The sequence below is a fragment of the Ostrea edulis genome, chromosome 4 (assembly GCF_947568905.1).
Source record: "Ostrea edulis chromosome 4, xbOstEdul1.1, whole genome shotgun sequence".
NCBI lineage: Eukaryota > Metazoa > Mollusca > Bivalvia > Ostreida > Ostreidae > Ostrea > Ostrea edulis.
In genome coordinates this window covers 4,690,438-4,709,758 of record NC_079167.1, presented here as the reverse complement: position 1 = coordinate 4,709,758, position 19,321 = coordinate 4,690,438, and the positions used below count along the sequence as shown (strand labels likewise).

Sequence of the window (19,321 nt, the reverse complement as noted above, 5' to 3'; positions counted from 1 at the left end):
GACAATATGCACATCTACAAATGGCAATGAAGCATTGTTCAAAGTTTCAAGTCTATATGATAAGCCATATAGGAGGAGAAGCGTTCACAAGATTTTTTGACAGACAGACGGACAGAAAGTACAAAAAAAACAATATGTCTCCCCCTGGAAGAGAGGAGACATAATGAATGTGTTTTCATTTTCCATGTACCCAGGTAAATGAAGTTCTAAATTCAAAATCAGCACGTACCCTTGCTTGGTACACCTTATTACACATTTCCTCATGTTCCTCCTTGAGCTGATCCGCCTTTGCTGACACAGTAGCCATGTTGGCACCATGAACTTGTGTTTGTTTTACAGCTTGATTCCATCTGCAACACAATTACAATTAAGTAATTCAAAGCTTGTATGTGGGCCACCACATTATCTGAATTGCACCAACTCTTCTTTTACAATTTGATAAAAACACACCTGCTTTTACTAGAGTCCATGTCCAAAGTTAACTTCGACAGTTGTTTCTTACACTTATTTATTACAGGAATTTCTACCTACAATTGAAATATAAAATATCTTCAAATGCACCACTATTCAATAAAGGACCTTGAATGCTAACTCTTGAATCCCGGCTACATTTTCCATTTGCATATTCAAAACTGTTGCGATTTTTCAGCTTTAGTTTTGCTTAATGCAAAGAGGAATGATTAATAAATCTGATGTAAGTGTCAATGAATTAATCTTAATTACAACACATTTTATTAAGGGGGTGAGGGAGTAACAAATTTTGACCCATTTGACCATAGATTTTGCAGAATAAAAAAAAAAATCAATATTTTTTATAATAACCACATAGAAAATCAATTTAAATTACATAATTGAATAAAAGATGCTATTAAAAGAATTTGGTTCATTTTTTTCATGATGTTAAAAAAAAAAGGGTTTGTCAGTCATTGTGAAAAGATGTGGCTACCATAAGTCACACAAAAGCAGGCCCACATGACTCTTTATAGTATAAAAAACACTGTGACCACCATAATGAAAACTTCACTATGGCTGATAAGTGTGTACTTTGTACTTATAATATTAAAAAGGCATATCAAGGGCAGAAATACATAAACGGAGAGGGTTATTTAAGTTTGCAAAATGATCTATAGATTAGGGGTATCAACCAGAGCAATGCAGATCGACTTTCTCCTCTACAAGACAGATGCACCTAAAAGTGTTTGATTGTGCAATGAGCATATAGTTAATTCAAAACTTTTAAATGGTCTTAAATTGCTGGAGAGTTCTTAAGACAAGAGAATCCTATTTTTCAGCAGAACTTCTAACCAATGAAGAGTGCAAGGCATAGACAGGGTTGAGTTGTGAGCAAGTAAGTATGATGGCTTTATTTATCAAATATCATGGTACTTCTGTGCATTCTACTCGCTTGGCAATATTGCTGTTTTGGGTCATACTTAAAACAAACTTTCACAAATTGTATCTTTGAAAGTGCCCTTGGTCGAATGGCCATGTCAAGAGGTTTCCATATGGTTACTGAAGAGCTGTCTTCAAAGTTACATCTTGACATGTTTCACATCTCACGTGATGACACCCTGGTTCACATGACAGATATTTCTTTGGTATTTTATGGCAATGACACAATGGACACTGTGTGGGATGGTACATATCATATTCAAAAAAGTTCTCAGTATGACTTCTAAAGGAAAACTTATTTTGCCCACAAACTTCAACCCTTTTAAATAATTATGTCAATTGTAGTTCCCGGCGGTTATGTCTTAGAATTCCTTGGTCCATACCAAGGCAATGGGAGGCACAATGATGCAGCATTCACACGTCACATTATCGACACCAATAGAGTGCTTACTGATATTACAGGTTTGGGATGTGTGTGTTGCTAATGGGGGGTTTAGGGATGTTTTGGAAACCTTTAACAACTAGGTTATAAGTGCAAGATGCCTGCTTTCCTTGAAAAGGGCAGAAACCAACATTCCATAGAAGAAACCAATGTCAAAAGATAAAGTTATGGCCTGGACAAACTTCGTATGAGAAGTGGAAGAAGAAGAAGAATTCACACTAAAACAATATGTCCCCCTTTTGGGGAAATGAGAGGTTGGTGGTGGTTGATACGATTTAATAAGATTCTTATTCATTTCTTATGCTTATGTTCATAAATTGTTTTTGTAAAGAGATTTTCTTTTTTTGTTTTTAGAACCATGGACTGATTTGATTAGCTATTATTACCATTAATAATTAATTCCTTTTTACATTAGGAAAACATTTTTTTTCCATAATTTATCAAATGTTCAACTTATGTAGACGTGTCCTCATGAAATGCTTACTTTAAAATTTTTAATGTTTTTATTTGAAAGTGGTTAATGATTGACCATTTTCGACTTACTTTAGTCTATAAATGTATGTTTCCCCACATGAATCAACAAAACAAAACAATATTTATTACCTAATGAGGTTAATGAAAAGTCAAATGAATTACTATGCAAATTGAAAAAATGACATTGAATATGGTAAATTTCGAAAATCGTCTTAGAGGTATGCGTGAATCAAGAGTTAGCATCTGAGGTCCTTATGACACTGAGCAATCACAAAGAAGCTGAAAATACACTGTATAATAGAAAAAGTTTGTACCCATCAAACAATTTATAACTTTAGGGTAACCAGATAAATTTTTTCATATATTCAGCCAAGAATTACATATCAAAACAAGGGTAAAACTATATGCCCCGACCACTTTGTGGTGGGGGCATAAAAATTCAAAGTATGCCATACTTGACCAAATTAGGTTCTAAAAATCCAGTTTAAATACATATCTTACATCTAATATTTCTTGTAAAGGAGCCAGAACTCTCTGTTCCACATCAATTTCATATTGCAGAAGTTCCTTGGCTAATGTGGTTTGGCACTCCCCACAAGTCTGGAACATTGTGCTGTTTAACAAAATCACATATAATTGTTAAACTCAAAAGTCAATCATATGACTTACATGAAAAACTTCTAACAAAGTGACAAACACAAGATAGTTATGAATAATATTTACCCCATAATGGAGTCTGTGCCCAGTAGTGAACCACTCTCTATCATCCCCAGACCAAGAGAATTCTCTGGTAACTTTTTCTGAAAAAAAACCCAACAACAAGTTAACATGCGTAAAAACATTTTTTACATACAGGTGACTCTCGATAACTCGAAGTTCTAGGGACCATGATGAAACTTCGACAAATCAAGTGTTCGTAAGATTGATGGTCGAATTAAATCCTGAAATGAAAGGTTTGACCATTGTGATTCAGCTTTTATAGAATCCAGAAGTGTATATTTACAACATCCTGGAATCGTTTTGAAACATTTTCCTTTATATTTTTTTCAATCTTTTTTATGTGCTTGCATCCACCTTCTGTTCTTAAATGATAATTCATACAACACCAGCACGCTGTACTACTGATATACATCAAATTGTATTAAACTGTCAGTCCATAGGTTTTGTGTCTTTTCAGACCAACAGAAAATGATTGATCAGAAGACAAGTTACAACTTATTAAAATGACAGGAAGAGCAGATTTGAAAAACTTTGCAGATTTATTTCATACATGAATCAATGACCATTATATTTAAGTCAGGATCTGCAGACAATTTTTTCTCAACTAGTCTTCCTATTGAAACTAGAGCTGACCTTTTTGGGACTAATAAAGATACATCCAACTGAGCCAAATTCTAACTGGGCACATCAATAATGATCAAGTTCTTAATGATAGGTAGGATATCAATTCACAAAACCAATTTCCTTGCCCTACAAGTATATTTTTAACATAAGTAATATTACTTTAATGGCAGCAATTAACAATAAAATCAATTCACTTAGCCTTTGACCTTTTGACTTAAAATTCATTATTAGGGTATCTTCTTTCCATTGAGAGTCTACTAGTGAAATATCACGACTCTAGGTAATAAGGTAAATTATTTTACTGTAAGATCATTGCATTTTGTTGTTCTACCAGCTGTTTCACTAACTGATCCTAGCAAATAATGTGAACATAATATTATACACCATGAAATTGGAAAGGGGGTGGTATCCCAGTACATGATATGAATATACATTTATGACCAAATTCACATCAGAGGTAGTATGAATGTTGAATGACCCCAGCTGATTTTGAAGGTCTTGGTGGTCACTTGACTCACAGGTTGTAAATGTATGTTTATGATTACTTTAAAGCGATTTATGTCTCTTATTGCTGCAGAGGTAGATTACAAGTCAATATTTCCTTATATCGTCTGCAGTAATTTCCTGATATAATCATCATGACTAACTCATGGAAGATTTCTAGAATATCATTTTAGAAGGTTAGACTAATTTCATCTGTATTCCTGAAACTTAGAATCACAAAGTAATCCACTATTTATGAAAGTGATTCTTATATCCAAATCTCCATCAATAAGTAAATTATATGTAAAGTATATAAAAACAAGATGTGTTTGTGAAACACAAATGCCCCCGATAATGGCCAATTCCGAAGATGGCCAAGGTCACAAGGGCAAATATCTTGGTACCAGTAGAAAGATCTTGTTAAAAGAAATACTCATGTACAATATGAAAGCTCTAATATTTAACATTTAGAAGTTATGACCAATGTAAAAAAAAAAATTTAAGTAGGTCAAATGTCAAGGTCAAAAGGTTCAATACCAACAGAAAGATCTTGTAACAAGGAATACTCATGTGAAATATCAAAGCTCTATCTCTTACTGTTCAAAAGTTATTAGCAAGGTTTAAGTTTTCAAAAAGTAGGTCAAACTCCAAGGTCAAGGTCACAGAGTCAGAAATGTTGGTACCCACGGAAAGGTATTGTCACAAGGAATACTCATGTGAAATACCAAAGCTCTATCACTTACTGTTCAAAAGGTATTAGCAAGGTTAAAGTTTCAGACAGAATGACAGAATTACAGAATTACAAAATGACAGACAGGACAAAAACAATATGCTCTTCGATCTCGGGGGCATAAAAATGAATTGAAATATAAGTAAGAATGAACTGTATTTATACACACAACTTTGGGGAATTTCTTCTGGTATCAATCACAATTCTAACCATGGATATGCATATACATGCATTCATAAAATTATTGTCGCAGAATTACACAATTAATAAAGCAAGTTGGTGTTTTTCGCCCTCCATATTGCCCACAAAACAATACTACAAGCTGCTCTCAAGCAGGGCCAAAATAACAGCCACTTTGCTCTTTTACATGCATGCAGGAACATTTACGAACAACCATAGAATACTCATAGTTACAATTTATATTGATCTTAAATCGCAAGTTTTAACTTTTAGTGAAATGTTTATACATGCTATAAATACTATTGGAAATATCCAAGTCTACTAATATCTGAACCCCGGCTTCCACTTGAAGATTTTGCAGATATGAACAGCTTATAGATAGCAGTAAAGATTAATACCAGTCTCTTCTCCATGTCTGAGCCTTGACCTTGTAGGCAGCCTGCAATCTTCTTGGCTGTGGACTGACATACTGTTTTTACCAAATCTACTCGTTTTTCTACTGTCTGGAGATCCTCTGACAGAACTTCTGACTTTTCTGCCCTGAAATAAAATATACAATAAAATAATTCTAAATAGCATATGCATATTAATTTCATCCTACACTAAAAACAGCAAGACCTGCAACACTGCTTTACTTAACTGACACATTTTAACATGATACTGTACCTAAACAGTTAAAACAATTTGAGAAAAGATACTCTGTTTGTTCTTTGACAATCCTTTTCCCGTTTATCATAAAATACAATAACTGTCAAATATACCATACATGCCACTTTGCAGTAGGAGATACTAATGTTTAACAATAATGTCTTGTTGGTTTTCTTTTTTTTTTAATAAAAAAAAAAAAATTAAATTGGTGAAGACTGAAACATGAATTATCTTTTTTTAAATTTTTAGATAAACCAGCTACTATATTTTAAATTGTCAATACACACGCACACATCACATAAATTTTTCATGCAATTAAGTGTTTCAAATTTAAGTATGCTGGAACAAACCGAGCTACATAATGTATCAACTTCTCAACAGTTCTAAATATACTGAATAATACTAGCATATTTTTGTGATTACAAGGTTATCCGTATATTATGTAACATAAACAAGACAAATCAAGCCCATCAATAAATCTTAAAATGTAGTGACAGCTCTAGGATATGGAGTTATTTCACTGTCACATAACCTGCAAGAGTATTATAAATGTACTGATGACTCACGATGTACATGTACTTATCATGAGGGGGTGGTTTTCACCTGGTGTGTAATGTCTATCTGAGACAATTAGTAGTATCACATTGAGAGTTTCCTGTAATGTTCTACATGTATATGTTAATGCACACCTCTAGTCCTACAGTCACTCTACATTTCACAACTGTCAAAAGGACATGTGCTCTCAATCTATATACGTGTACTACACTATAAATGAAACCAACAACAGAACTACCACGGGAATCACCTTCATTATATAACAAGGCACATGGTGCTTTCCCATCTTTTTGCAAATGCAAAGCCTTTTTGTTTTTTGGTTAGGCCTTGAACAAGAAAATTCTAAGTATAAGTTACACATCCTTTACTGATAAGTAATCTTAAAAAAGGTTTGATTCAATAAAAAATTACTGATAGAAAGTAGCCCTTAAAAAAGATTTGCATCATACATTTTTAGCCAAAAGCTACAAGAAACATCCTTGAATATAAAATACTTTTTTAAGTGCTGCTTTATAGTTACTCTCAATGTCTCATTTACACTTCCCGATTTACTAGTTTTCCTTCCCTAAACATAGGACATTTATCTAAATGATAACAATTTTTTGAAACATTTTCCGTATGAAAAAAGAGTGCATTTCTTTCCCCTCCACATCTCTATTCAGGTTATAATTTGATGGACCTGTAACTTCCTGCCACAGTACAATACAACTTATGTGGGTGTGATTTTCATTTGTTAATGTCTATAATAAACCCTTTATAACACAGTTAGTAGATATCCTCATAGACACAGTGTAATGCAAATTGATTGTGACATCACGCTATAGAGCATTTACCTGTGACATTATTTTGAGTTTAGGTCATTTTTACATGTGGAAAATATAAAAGTATGAGGATGTTAAATACTTTTAACTTTGAATTGTCACATGCTGCAATTCACCTGCCACCTTATGCAGCATAATCATGTTATTCGATCCGCGTACTTAACAATATAGATATATAATTATAGATGGTCAGCACACAGACTAAATAGTTACTAATACTTATATATTTTACTCATGTTAACTATAATCATGCTATCTATTCCGTTTTTAAAAGTCACATATTTACAGAATAAATGCTATTGTAGAGTCCGCGGATTGAATAACATGATTATGCCCCTTATGCATCCCATAAACTACACAGTTATTCCTTGAATACGCGTTTTTTGGTAGAAATAAAGCTCCTTACATAGGTGCATGTACCAGTATAGAACATACTTGAAAACTTCAGAGCATAATGGCAATGTTTCATCTAAACAAATTTAAAAACAAAACTACTGAATGTACATCTTCTCTATTTTGCACTCATCAAATTATGTTTCCTTTGTTTATTTACATAAAATTGAAAATCCTTGTTGCAATGCCACACAACATCATAATGATAAAGTACACTCTGGGTTGACTACAGCTAAATGTTGCCAATATATCAAATCAACAAGAACTTGCCTTGTTATAATGCTTACCTAAGTCACATTCACCCTGCTATTCAAAAGGTTTTAACCCTCTGTATTTCCACAAAATATTTTGACCCCATATTATGACCCTACTCTCACAGGGTCATGACTTAACCGAATTAGAATCCACACAACATGGGGATGCACCAATATCAATATTACTAACATGGTCTTGCTGTTGAGAATTTTTTTTTTTTTATTTTTTAGGGGGAGGGGGGTTCTATTATATAAAATTTGATCCTGATTCTAGCCCCACCCTAACCCGAGTCCATGATTTGAAGAAAATTTTTTTTAATTCACATGACTTGGGAATGATTGCATATTAATATGAACTAGTGTGTCCTTGTGATTCTTATAAGAATTTTTAAAAATAAAATTTTATAAAAATGTTTTCATGTACATCTTTAAAATCCCTAATTTAATCCCATCCTAGCCCGAGAGACACAATTTCATCAAATATGAATCTGCACTACATTGGAATGCTTACATCATGACCAGTGGTTCGTGAGAAGATTTCAAAGACATTTAAAAATATATATTCCCATGTTTTAAAATTTTGATCCCTATTTGTGGGGGCCTCCAGGACCATAGTTCAAACAAAATTGAATTTGCACTACCTGAATACTACTACTCATCACTGTTGTTCTTGAGAAGATTTTCAAAATCCCCCCCCCCATACAATCCCAAATAAAACTTGGAATCCATATTGTGACCCAAACCTATCCCTGGGGCATTGATTTTATCAAATTTGAATCAACACTACCTGAATATGTTTGCAAATTACAAATTAATGACCAATACTTGTCCTGATGCTTTTGAGAATAAGCTTTTTAAAGATTTTTCCTACATATTCTTATGCAAAACTTTGATGCCCTATCGGATGGGTCCAACCACACCCCCCCCCCCCCCCCCCCCCCCCCCCCCCCACCCCTTGTCAAGATTTGAAGAATCTGAAGTACTTGAGGGTGCTTGCATATCAATACGACTAATCATTGCCATGCTGTTCTTGAGAAGATTTTTCAAAAAACATTTCCCATGTAAAATATGATCCCCTATTGTGGCTTCATCCTAACCTCTACAGCCATGATTTCAATAAACTGGAACATGCATAACTTGAGAATGCTTGTTTATCTATATGACTAAACATATCCTAGTTATTCATGAGATGAAGATTTTTAAATACTTACTATTATATTCCTATGTAAAACTGATCCCATATTGTGGCCCCACCCTACTCCTAGGGACCACAGATTGATCCCATATTGTGGCCCCACCCTACTCCTGGGGGCCACAGACTGAATAAATTTGAATCTTCCTGGTGATGCTTGCATTGAAGAAATAAATTTCATTTTTGAATATGTATAAGGGTACGAACTGTGATGGTACACACCAGCACACTTCACTAAGATTATTAGCGCTTCATGAAAAGTATGCCGGCTTAAAGTGTTGCAGTTCATACCCTCATGCATTTTCAAAAAAGAAATTTATTTTCAATATAACATTCTACTTTAATTTCTGTCGGAATTCCCAGTTGTTAAAATAGACGTACTATATTTATCAAAATTCATACACCCATTGTTCACAACTGCATTGCATTCATGAGGAAATGGCTGTCATCACCATTCTAAGGAGATCAAAGGCATTGGAAATGTATATAATTCAATACAATTAATCATGGCCCTCTTGAGAAAAAGAGATTTAAAGTTTTTTGCCCTATATATTTTCATCAAAACTTTGCTCCCCTATCGTGCCCCCATCCTACCCCAGTGGACCGCCATGGTTTGAACAAACTTGGAGTCTACATTATCTGAGGATGCTTGCATATCAATATGACTAATCATGGCCACTGTTCTTGAAAGGAACATTTGTAAATATTTTCCCCACATATCTTATGTAAAACTGTAGCCCCACCCTACCTCTGGTGGCCATGATTGGGACAGACTTGAATCTTCATTTTGTCAGAAAGCGTCATCTTTTCTTGCCCTGTGCTTCTTGAGAAGATTTTTAAATGACCCCATTGAAACTATTTTTTATCTTTTCTAAACAAGTTTGGTCCAGCAGTTTTGAAGATGAAATTGGGAAAAGTTTATGTTGACAATGAAAAAATTTTGATTAGAAAAGGTCACTTGAGCCTTTGGCTCATTTGAGCTAAAAAGCATCTTTTCCTGGGCACTTCATTCTTTCCAGCAAAAGTACTCATGATACTAATCTTGCAAGGATTAGTGGTAACAAAGTTGGAAGATTTGACATTTTGATCAATAATGTGCAGTAACAAATATTACTATACAGCACTGAATGATGAGAGAGGAGGAATGAATTTCACAAGGTGCATAAAGCTCACCCATAATCAAATACCTGACACCAACATATTGATAATATCAATCCAAGTTCCCATTTCTTTTCACTAATTCAAATCAAATTGGCTGAGTTGATAGATTTCCTGAATTATCCTACTCTATAGTGAATTAACTGAAGAATCTCTCATTAATGACAACTGCTTAAAGATGGTTGTTTTTGTAAGATTACATGAAAACAAAGATACTACAAAGGTCACCCTGGTGTAAATATTTCTTAATAATGAATGACATATTGGCACAGGATCTGCATTGTTTGTTTGTTTCATTATTACTGAAATGAGACAATGACAAACAAGATGTTAAAGTAAGTTATAATTATTACAACTAAAAAATTTGAAAACAATTTATCTTAAAGGAAACTGGGAAACCAGATAGAGATGTTCTGTGAACAAAAATTGTGCACTTTGGCCTCTGAAGACCACTACCAAGTCTTTTTTGTCTTTCACAATAAATAGAGCTATGGACATTGCTATTATACAAATTTTCTTTATCAGAAAAATAACATTTCATAAAGTTAGCCTATCAGGATGTCTTATTTTGGCTCCAGGAACCACACTAATAAAGCTACAACTTAAAATATAGAAGAAAACTCACTTCTATCACAAAAATTTTCAACATAAATTTTGAACAACTATTGTCACCATGGGTTATGATCTAAAACAAAATAATATGAATCTACAAATAATATAATAATGAGGATGCTTAAGGAAAATCCAATTCATAACCTTGATTCTATAGCACATGTACTTGAGGATGTTTGTAAATCAATTTAATAAACTGTAGTGTTCTTGTTTTCTGCAAACTTCACTATATATCTCTATGTGAAACTTCAAACCCACAAACAAAACAAACTTGATTATCAATTGAACATGTTAAAACAGTGATGTTCTTCAGAAGATTTCTCCTCCATATGTATATTCTTATACCATTACATTTCCAATGGTTTTACCTTTGATATCTCTACAAATTGCAATGATAGCCATTTCCTCATGAATGCAGCACAGTAGTAAACAATGCATGTATGGATACAAATAAATATAGCACATCCATTTTAATGGATGGAAATTCGAACAGAAATGAAAGTAGAATGTAAATATAAGAAAAAACTTTTTGAACTTGCTTCGTGAAAATTATGCCTGCGTGATGTGTTGCAATTCATACCCTCATGTATTTTCATTTTTGAAATTTCTTTCTTAAACCACTTTTGTGTCTCTGACCTGACCCAGTGAATCATGATTTAAATATGAAATGAAGCCGCTTTCATTTAATTTGCATGATTCTTGTCATACCTACCTATCATTAAAAATTATTTCAGTTTCCCACTAAATTTGTGGTTTCAGGCAACCACTAACTTGAGCTTTTTGATCTGCATGGCCAGCTAAAATTCAACATCATTTCCATGTTCTCACCTTACCATTTCTATCTGTGTGAAGCTATATCAATATAAACATATTTCTAATCTGCTTTATTCATATTTTTTTCCCATAAATTCATATAATTGTATATGTACATGCACATGTATCCAAATATTGACGCATACCCCTCCCTTCTAATGCTATTAAATGGAAATATGTTCTAAATCAGTTCCACAAAAGCACACCAATCAGTGAGATCAGACTATTTCCTTTTTAACACACATCAATTTACTTACTCAATGATAGCATCCCTATAGTTACTGTGAAAGTAAATCATTTGTATCAGAAAATCCCCCCTCAAGAATACAGAGTTTCATTTATTTTTCCAATGAATTATGTGTTAATTAACAGGGATGACACTTACAGAGCATGTGTCCACTTATTTTCACAGAGGTATTTCCTTATTATATACAATTACACCAGCAATTTTAATACAACGAGAGAAGAGAAAGTGTATATTTGCCTATAGTGCTCTACTGGTTAAACATATATATATATATATATATAATACGAGCACATGCTCTATTCAAAACTCTCCTAAAAACTAATTGTCGCAAAACTAAATATCAAAAAGATATTTATTTTGGGCCAATCCTTCATTAGAACAACAAACAGTCATTTTGATAAACTAGATAATGAAATTCTGGAACTGCTAAATTTTAAAGTACAGGTACAGATGTTAATGGATGAAAACAGGAAGTGGCAGAAGATGCCAAGCTATGAAAGATCCAAACCAAACGGTAACTCCGTGTACATCAATAGTCAGCTCTGATTACATAAGGATATATATTCTGAACTTGTTAACGGGGATGTTAATAGATAGAATTCATAATCATATGTGGAATATACACAAAATGAGAAGAAAAATCACTACAAACTGTGTGTTGGTTAAATAAAACTTACCAAAACCTCTTAAACAGTGATGCCATGCTCAAAACGGGTCACCATGCGCCAGTAATTAACTGTAGTATAACAGAATATAATGCATCACATTCTTATACATCAGTCTACATTCAAGTCACCATGGAAAACGTTTTAAGAATGCATTGAAACTAGAAATCTAAAAGTGGTTTAGGGTGCTACAAAAATTGACAACGATGTATATACACATATTTACGCAAAGCAATGAGAATGCATGCATCGTTAGAATATATTCAACTACTTACTTCAACACTTGAATTAATCATGCACAAACAAATATCGTCAAAAGCTAGGGTTGACAAATAAACATTAAGGTACACATTAGCATCCATTCAAGCATTTTTCTACATCATCATACACTTGTAAACCACATAAGTATGGACAAGAGAATGTCAAAAACACATATGTACCTACAAGGCTAAAGGCAAGGACGGCACTGAGTTACATACAAACTGGGAGTGTTTCCCTACATCACAGCCTTATATCACACAGGCTAAAGGCAAGGACGGCACTGAGTTACATACAAACTGGGAGTGTTTCCCTACATCACAGCCTTCTATCACACAGACTGAGAGACATGCACACTACATGTGTGAGACATACTGGGTTTCATTGAACTTCTATAAAATGTACACACTGTTCAAGAATTAAGATATAATGAGACAAGTATCATCAATGGTCACCTGTTAGTGGGCACTATCTCTATCATGATGGCCTTGTTTAGAAATCGGAACAAAAGGAAATATAATAGTAAATATCTGACAGAACATCTGATTACGCTTATTACCCCTACTAATTATCACTACTAATGGTATAAAAAAAACACACCAATGATAGATGTGCTGAAGCAACATGAATGTCCCTGCATAAGGGCCATAACTCTAAAAAAAAAAAGTTATCCAACCAAACCCCATACACGTATTTGACTTGTGTATTCTCAATCATGATATATCTATATCCCACATCTCAACTAAAAGTGTCCATGTCTGACTGAGATAATGAAATTGTCTAAGTTCAAGGGGCACAACTCTGTAAAATAGTATTCAAGGAGAACCAAATAAATTATTCTCATGATATATAAACTATATTTATACTAGATTTCAGTTGAATATAACACTATTTGTCACAGCCATTTCATGGCGGGGCATAAAAATAACTGGAGCTGTCCTTAAAGACCAAAAAAAAACACCCTAGGGTTGCTCCACGGATGACTGAATGTGGGCGGAGCTTATCCATGGTCAATGTTATTTACCTGGAATTTACCTGGCCAAGAGATCTGTTGTTGTGTATATTTTTATGATATACACAGGAAATTTCTCAGGTTATTACAAATTATGCTTAGTGTCTTGATTTTCCCCCCCAAAAAAATAATTAAAATTTCTACCTACATGCATACCGCATTTCTATTTCCCGTAAACCTTCAAACTTGGTCATATTTATGTATTGCAAATGACAGGTTTAGCCCATTTCTAAACCTTTGCTTTTTAAAACTTCTAATTAAATTGTTATACATCGTATATAAATAATTTCCGAAATATAATATTACCCGGCGTTTCCAGGCACTTCCTGGTGTCCTGGGAGTTCGCGGAGTCGTGGGTGTAGTAGGTAAAATATCCATGTTTCGAGAGAATGAATAAATCCAAGTAGATCTGTGTACATGTACAACCAAATAAAGAATGGTCAAGATACCCGTCTGTAGGGTTTCTGTAGCTGTAGTGTTTGCGTAATGGTGGTATCCCAAACAGAAGCTGACACGAAGTCTCCCCCCCCCCTTCCTCTCTCTCTCTCTCTCTCTTTAGGGTTTCTGTGGACGTAGTGTTTGTGTAACGATGGCATCCCAAACAGAAGCTGACACGAAGTCTACACCCCCTCCTCTCTCTCTCTCTCTCTCTCTTTAGGGTTTCTGTGGACGTAGTGTTTGTGTAACGATGGTATCCCAAACAGAAGCTGACACATAGCTAGTCTACCCTCCCCCCTTTCTCTCTCTCTCCCTTACTCTCAATTATTGACTAAATGAGTAATTATTGTCATACGTATGCAACACTATTGCCATGCCATATTATTTCATCTATATTATTGCTAAAGTTTTACACATTTCTCTCTCTCTCTCTTTATAAACATAAAACCGTGATAAATTATAAATAGCTCAATAACTCTCTCTCTCTCTCTCTCTTTATCTTTATAAATATAAAACCGTGATAAATTATAAATAGAAATATCTCAATAACTCTCTCTCTCTCTCTCTAAATATAAAGCCGTGATAAATTATAAATAGAAATATCTCAATAACTTATTTATGCTTTTTTACTGTTGTTTGATTTCTGATTGTGTAATTTATAATCCATGTGGTATCTCAAACAGAAGCATTTTTTAAACTACTGTAACAATTTTACGCATGGGCAATATAACCATTATACATGTTGATGTGCTGCGCCAATAAAGAATTGTCGGTCCTACTAAACAGAGTACGATAGAGTACTTTAGAGTACGCTAGTAAAATTTCATAATTTAATGCAATTTAACTGCTGTTCGTAGATGTTCTTACTTTAGTTTAACCTAATAAATGTATATCTGGAATATATTGTGTTTGTTTTCATTATTTTAGGAATTATTGTAAGTTAAAGTTTACCGTTTGATTCCGATTCCGATCAAATTTAATACTTTTTCAAAACAAACTATTAATAATCGGGATCGGAATGCCGTAAATCTTCAATACATTTAATGTTTTCTGGTCAAAATATCGCTAAAATACCAAATACTTTTGACAAATATTGCACTTTTATTTTATAATCATCTTTATTTAAGTGGTATACATACAAATAAACAATTGAATTGCATTAAATATTGAAATTTTACTAGCGTACTCTAAAGTACTCTATCGTACTCTGTTTAGTAGTACCCAAGAATTGTTCATGTTTTTATAAATATAAAGCCACAATAAATCATTAATAGAAAATATTCCAATAACTTATGTTTGGTTTTTTTTTTTGGTTTTTTTTTTATTATTATTGTTTGATTTCTGATTGTTTAATCTATAATACATGTATAAAGATGGAGAGAGAAAATATGATGATAAATTGCATTGTATAGGGGACGTTAGAAATTAAAATATTCTAGGTGCGAGTCAATGCTATCAAAACTCAGGTATACTGGGGCTTTCCTTGAGATCTGAAGACTGCTGGTCATCATTAGCCATGATTGTTATCAAAACATCTTTCTCAGGTAGCAGTAGACCATGGTCTCTGCAAACATCAATCAACCTAAGCTCTATTGTTAAAAGTTTGATTGACCAGTGGCTTATCATTGATCACTACACAGGTAAAATTTGGGGGTGTTAACTTAAAGTTGGGTCTTTAATGGGATTAAGATACCCCCTGCCAAGACAAAAACCAAATTGCACATATTTTAAAAATGACTACAGTTCCATCACACTTTCTGGATGACTTGGAATTTAGATACAGTCCAAAAAACTATTTTCCTTTGGAAAAAATCTTTAGAGTAAGTTAGTAACCTTAGTAGACCTTTGATTCTAATTCAATAAGGAGCATCGTTATCTCATTAAACATGTGAAGCTTCATCAACTAAAGTGGAAAAGAAATTTTTTTGAATACCCCCCCCCCCCCCACCACACACACACACACATAGAAGGCTAATCTTTATAGTATTGGAATTCTGAAAGTGAAATTTTGTGTTTCTAAGTGAAAAGAGAAATTAGATTTGGACCAAAATAATTTTTTTGACATAAATATCTTACGACGCAATAGTGGTAATCCCCTTCCCATTGAAAGTCTGTATGTGAAGTATCGTGACTCCAAGTGAAAAGGAAAATAAGTTATAACCCAGAAATGATGTTCTGTTATCCATGTCCTTCACCTTTAGAACCCAATATAAAGACCTATATGTACAGTCCCTGAAAAACTCTACTTTCCCTGTTTTCCATTTGCTAACTATTAGTTCACATGTTCTCTGTGCATTCACCGTATTGCATTCACCAAAACTCCAAGGTGAACGGATCGATCTTTCAAGGATAAAATTAATTAGGAATGCATGCTTAAAAGCGGAGGAAAACTTTAACATAAGAGATTATGTCAGAAATATGAGTTTGAGCTACAAACTATCTGAATTAATTCAAATAAAACTCCAGTCAACTCACATCCTAAATGTCATAAACCGATAAAAGAAGACCGATTCCTTCCTTGATAGATATTGATAGGTTTGTTTTTTTTTTAAACATTGAAATATTTCAAACTGATTATTAGTAATGATTTGCATTTCCCTACTTGAAATATCCTTACAAAATAGAGATAGAGAATGGGACTTTTTCCAACAGTGTTCATATCTACAACTTCCGATATAACACCAAACAGAAATATAAAATTTTATGACAATTGTGCTGCAAGTCTGCAATTTGTGACATAAATGCAAACAGTGGCATGGGGCATCTACAAGTACCTCACCATGTACAATTTATTCTTACATCTTTGACATACAAAAAAGGGGGAGAAAGTTTCTGTCAGTGTATTTTTTCCTGTTATCATCACATGCAAAGTTGGTTGCACCCCTCCCACTTTTTACGGCACTAGTAAATAGTAGTGGAGTAGTAATATATCTGTCAAATTGACTCTCTCTCTCCCTCTCAATTCCAAAAGCAATGCTATAATTGTGTCTGTACATACATATAATAATGAAATTATTTTATGAGAAAGCTACATTCAATACTTCTATTAAGCTTTGTTTAGACTGAGCATATTCGAAACTGTAGAAAATGCAGTTTTCCAATTCCGGTTTATTTTATTATTGAGTCAACAACCAGTGAATTTTTCAAAGCTTGGACCCAGAATTACAATAAAAGAATTCAATGCACATATTATTTCAGCAAGTCATTGAAATAAACTTCTTTCTAAAACAATGTGATAGGAAAAAATTTATACTTATAATTCATAATCAAGCTCCATTCTTGATTATAAAAGAAAATACATAAAATTGTAAAGGCAGCTTTAATTAAAAATAGGCTGAAATAATATTGACTGATACAGAATAAATGTTATGAAGTCAACAGGGAAGACTAGGTGCCACATCTCAACATTTGATGCAATTAATTAACATGTATCGTGCAAGGAACATAAATGCATAATTATGCAATACGCACGTACCGGTACATACTTGTATACAGATGTATCATATTTCTGAAGACATTGCATGCGTCTTTATTTATTTACTTGTTCTAAGAAGTGTTCATAGAAAAGCTATATAACCTTTAATGAAGTCTGGTGATATCGGCACTACACAACTTATTTATTGCTTTAATATTAATGAATACAAATACCTCTATTCTTGTCTGATTATGAAATCAGTACAATGCAAGGAAAACATCCAAGACATTCCAAATAAATAGTTCATCTTGCATTCACCGATCACTTTGCGCTCTACATTCACAAAGCTGCGTCCAGCATTCACATCGTTCGCTCACTGTTTGCTCTGTATTCGTTCACCGTTCAAATGGGAAAGTAGAACGTTTCAGGGACTGCACACCTTTTAAGCATACCTTCTACTAAAGTAATATCAATTTAATAGCAACAAATGATTAAAAAAACACTTTCAAAACTTTTTTTTCTTAAAATACACCGATGTCCAATTCACTTAACCTTTAACCTGGATATTCTGATGATGGTTAAGTTTCAAGACTCTAGGGGATAAGGGAAATTATTGTTATATTGTCAGAGTGAGCAAATAACATTCACAGTGGTAGAGGAGAAATTGGGCTGGTGTTCATGTTGTAATAAAAATGGAAAAGTTTTGGTCATCAGTCAACATGATTTTAGTTCATCATGAATTGTGTTGATGATACCATCATCAATCTATTATCAGCACTAATATTCATATTTTGAATTTCCTGGTGTTTGATCGTAGGCAATTATTACATTCAAGTACTCCCTTCAATGACCTAAGCCTCGTTAAAGTTAGACGAATCAGTGAAAAGCATGTGAAGCATATTCTGTCTGAAACAATATTAATTGTCAGCAGGATTGGAATAATTCAATTACTTTTGTGCAAATGATTAATAGCACAAGAAACCATGTAAAGTTGTTTTATCTATAATCCCTGTTTTCTGTGTTATCAAGCAGGTTACCTATTTGTAAGAGACATTTTATATATCATGATGCTATAATTTTTAACTGCACAGCTGTAAATTTAACTTCATCCATGAGCAAGACAGTTATCAACAAACATCAAAATGGTGCACGGCCTTAAATCATATAATCATTTGTTCAAAATTAGTGATACTTTTCACATTAGTGTTCTAGATATTGACCATTTTTGAAAAAGCCATAGCTCTGAATGAATTAATGAAACACTAAAAACAACTAGAGTTCAATTACAGGGCTCTATTAAATTTAATTGGTGCAGCTTGGATGTCTGTACCCTGTGCAACCTTGGGCTTACCTGTATGTGCATCTTTGCAATCAACATGGCTATAATAGATTACATTATATCCGATGTCATTCTATACAAGTAAGACAAAGATTTTACTTCATTGTAAGCAGAATTTCATCATAAGCAATTTCATCGTCACCATCATTTTAATAAAAGTAAAAAGATGAGAGTGAGTCAGGACCTAAAAATCATTTCTTTTATGTGGCATTTCATTGTATCCAATTTCATTGTAAACAGAGGCCACTGTACACAGTTTCATGTTTTGTATCAAAACTGTATAATGCATTCATATCATATGCTCATATTTTCCAAAACTATTTCTGTAGTACATTGGGTAAAATTTATTAAAAAAATAAATGCTTTCTTTGGTTTTTTAAATGGGAAATGAACATCACAAACATTGCAGAAAATATGGATAACTCGCAGTTATGCAAAAAAATTTTGCAATGTTTG

At 33.3% G+C, this 19,321-nt stretch overlaps 1 protein-coding gene across 11 annotated transcripts in view; it reads right to left on the bottom strand.

Annotated features, from left to right (window-relative positions):
* LOC125670659 (rho GTPase-activating protein 44-like) overlaps window positions 1-19,321 on the bottom strand; it is a 40,949-nt gene that overhangs the window by 19,845 nt on the left and 1,783 nt on the right. For 7 of the 11 annotated variants that reach the window (XR_007368349.2, XM_048905958.2, XM_048905963.2 and 4 more), the window contains exons 2-6: window positions 5,444-5,585; window positions 3,032-3,108; window positions 2,810-2,921; window positions 451-527; window positions 230-350 (exon numbers count right to left, since the gene is read on the bottom strand). Coding sequence is in view for 10 of the 11 variants with exons in the window: in XM_048905958.2 (XP_048761915.1) it covers window positions 230-350; window positions 451-527; window positions 2,810-2,921; window positions 3,032-3,108; window positions 5,444-5,585 (529 nt within the window). In the remaining variant the exon portion in view is untranslated. Of the gene's footprint in view, window positions 1-229; window positions 351-450; window positions 528-2,809; window positions 2,922-3,031; window positions 3,109-5,443; window positions 5,586-12,415; window positions 12,475-12,678; window positions 12,808-18,877; window positions 18,907-19,321 lie in introns of those variants that run through there. The other 4 variants (XM_048905959.2, XM_056161731.1, XM_048905960.2 and 1 more) reach the window with 3 other exon arrangements.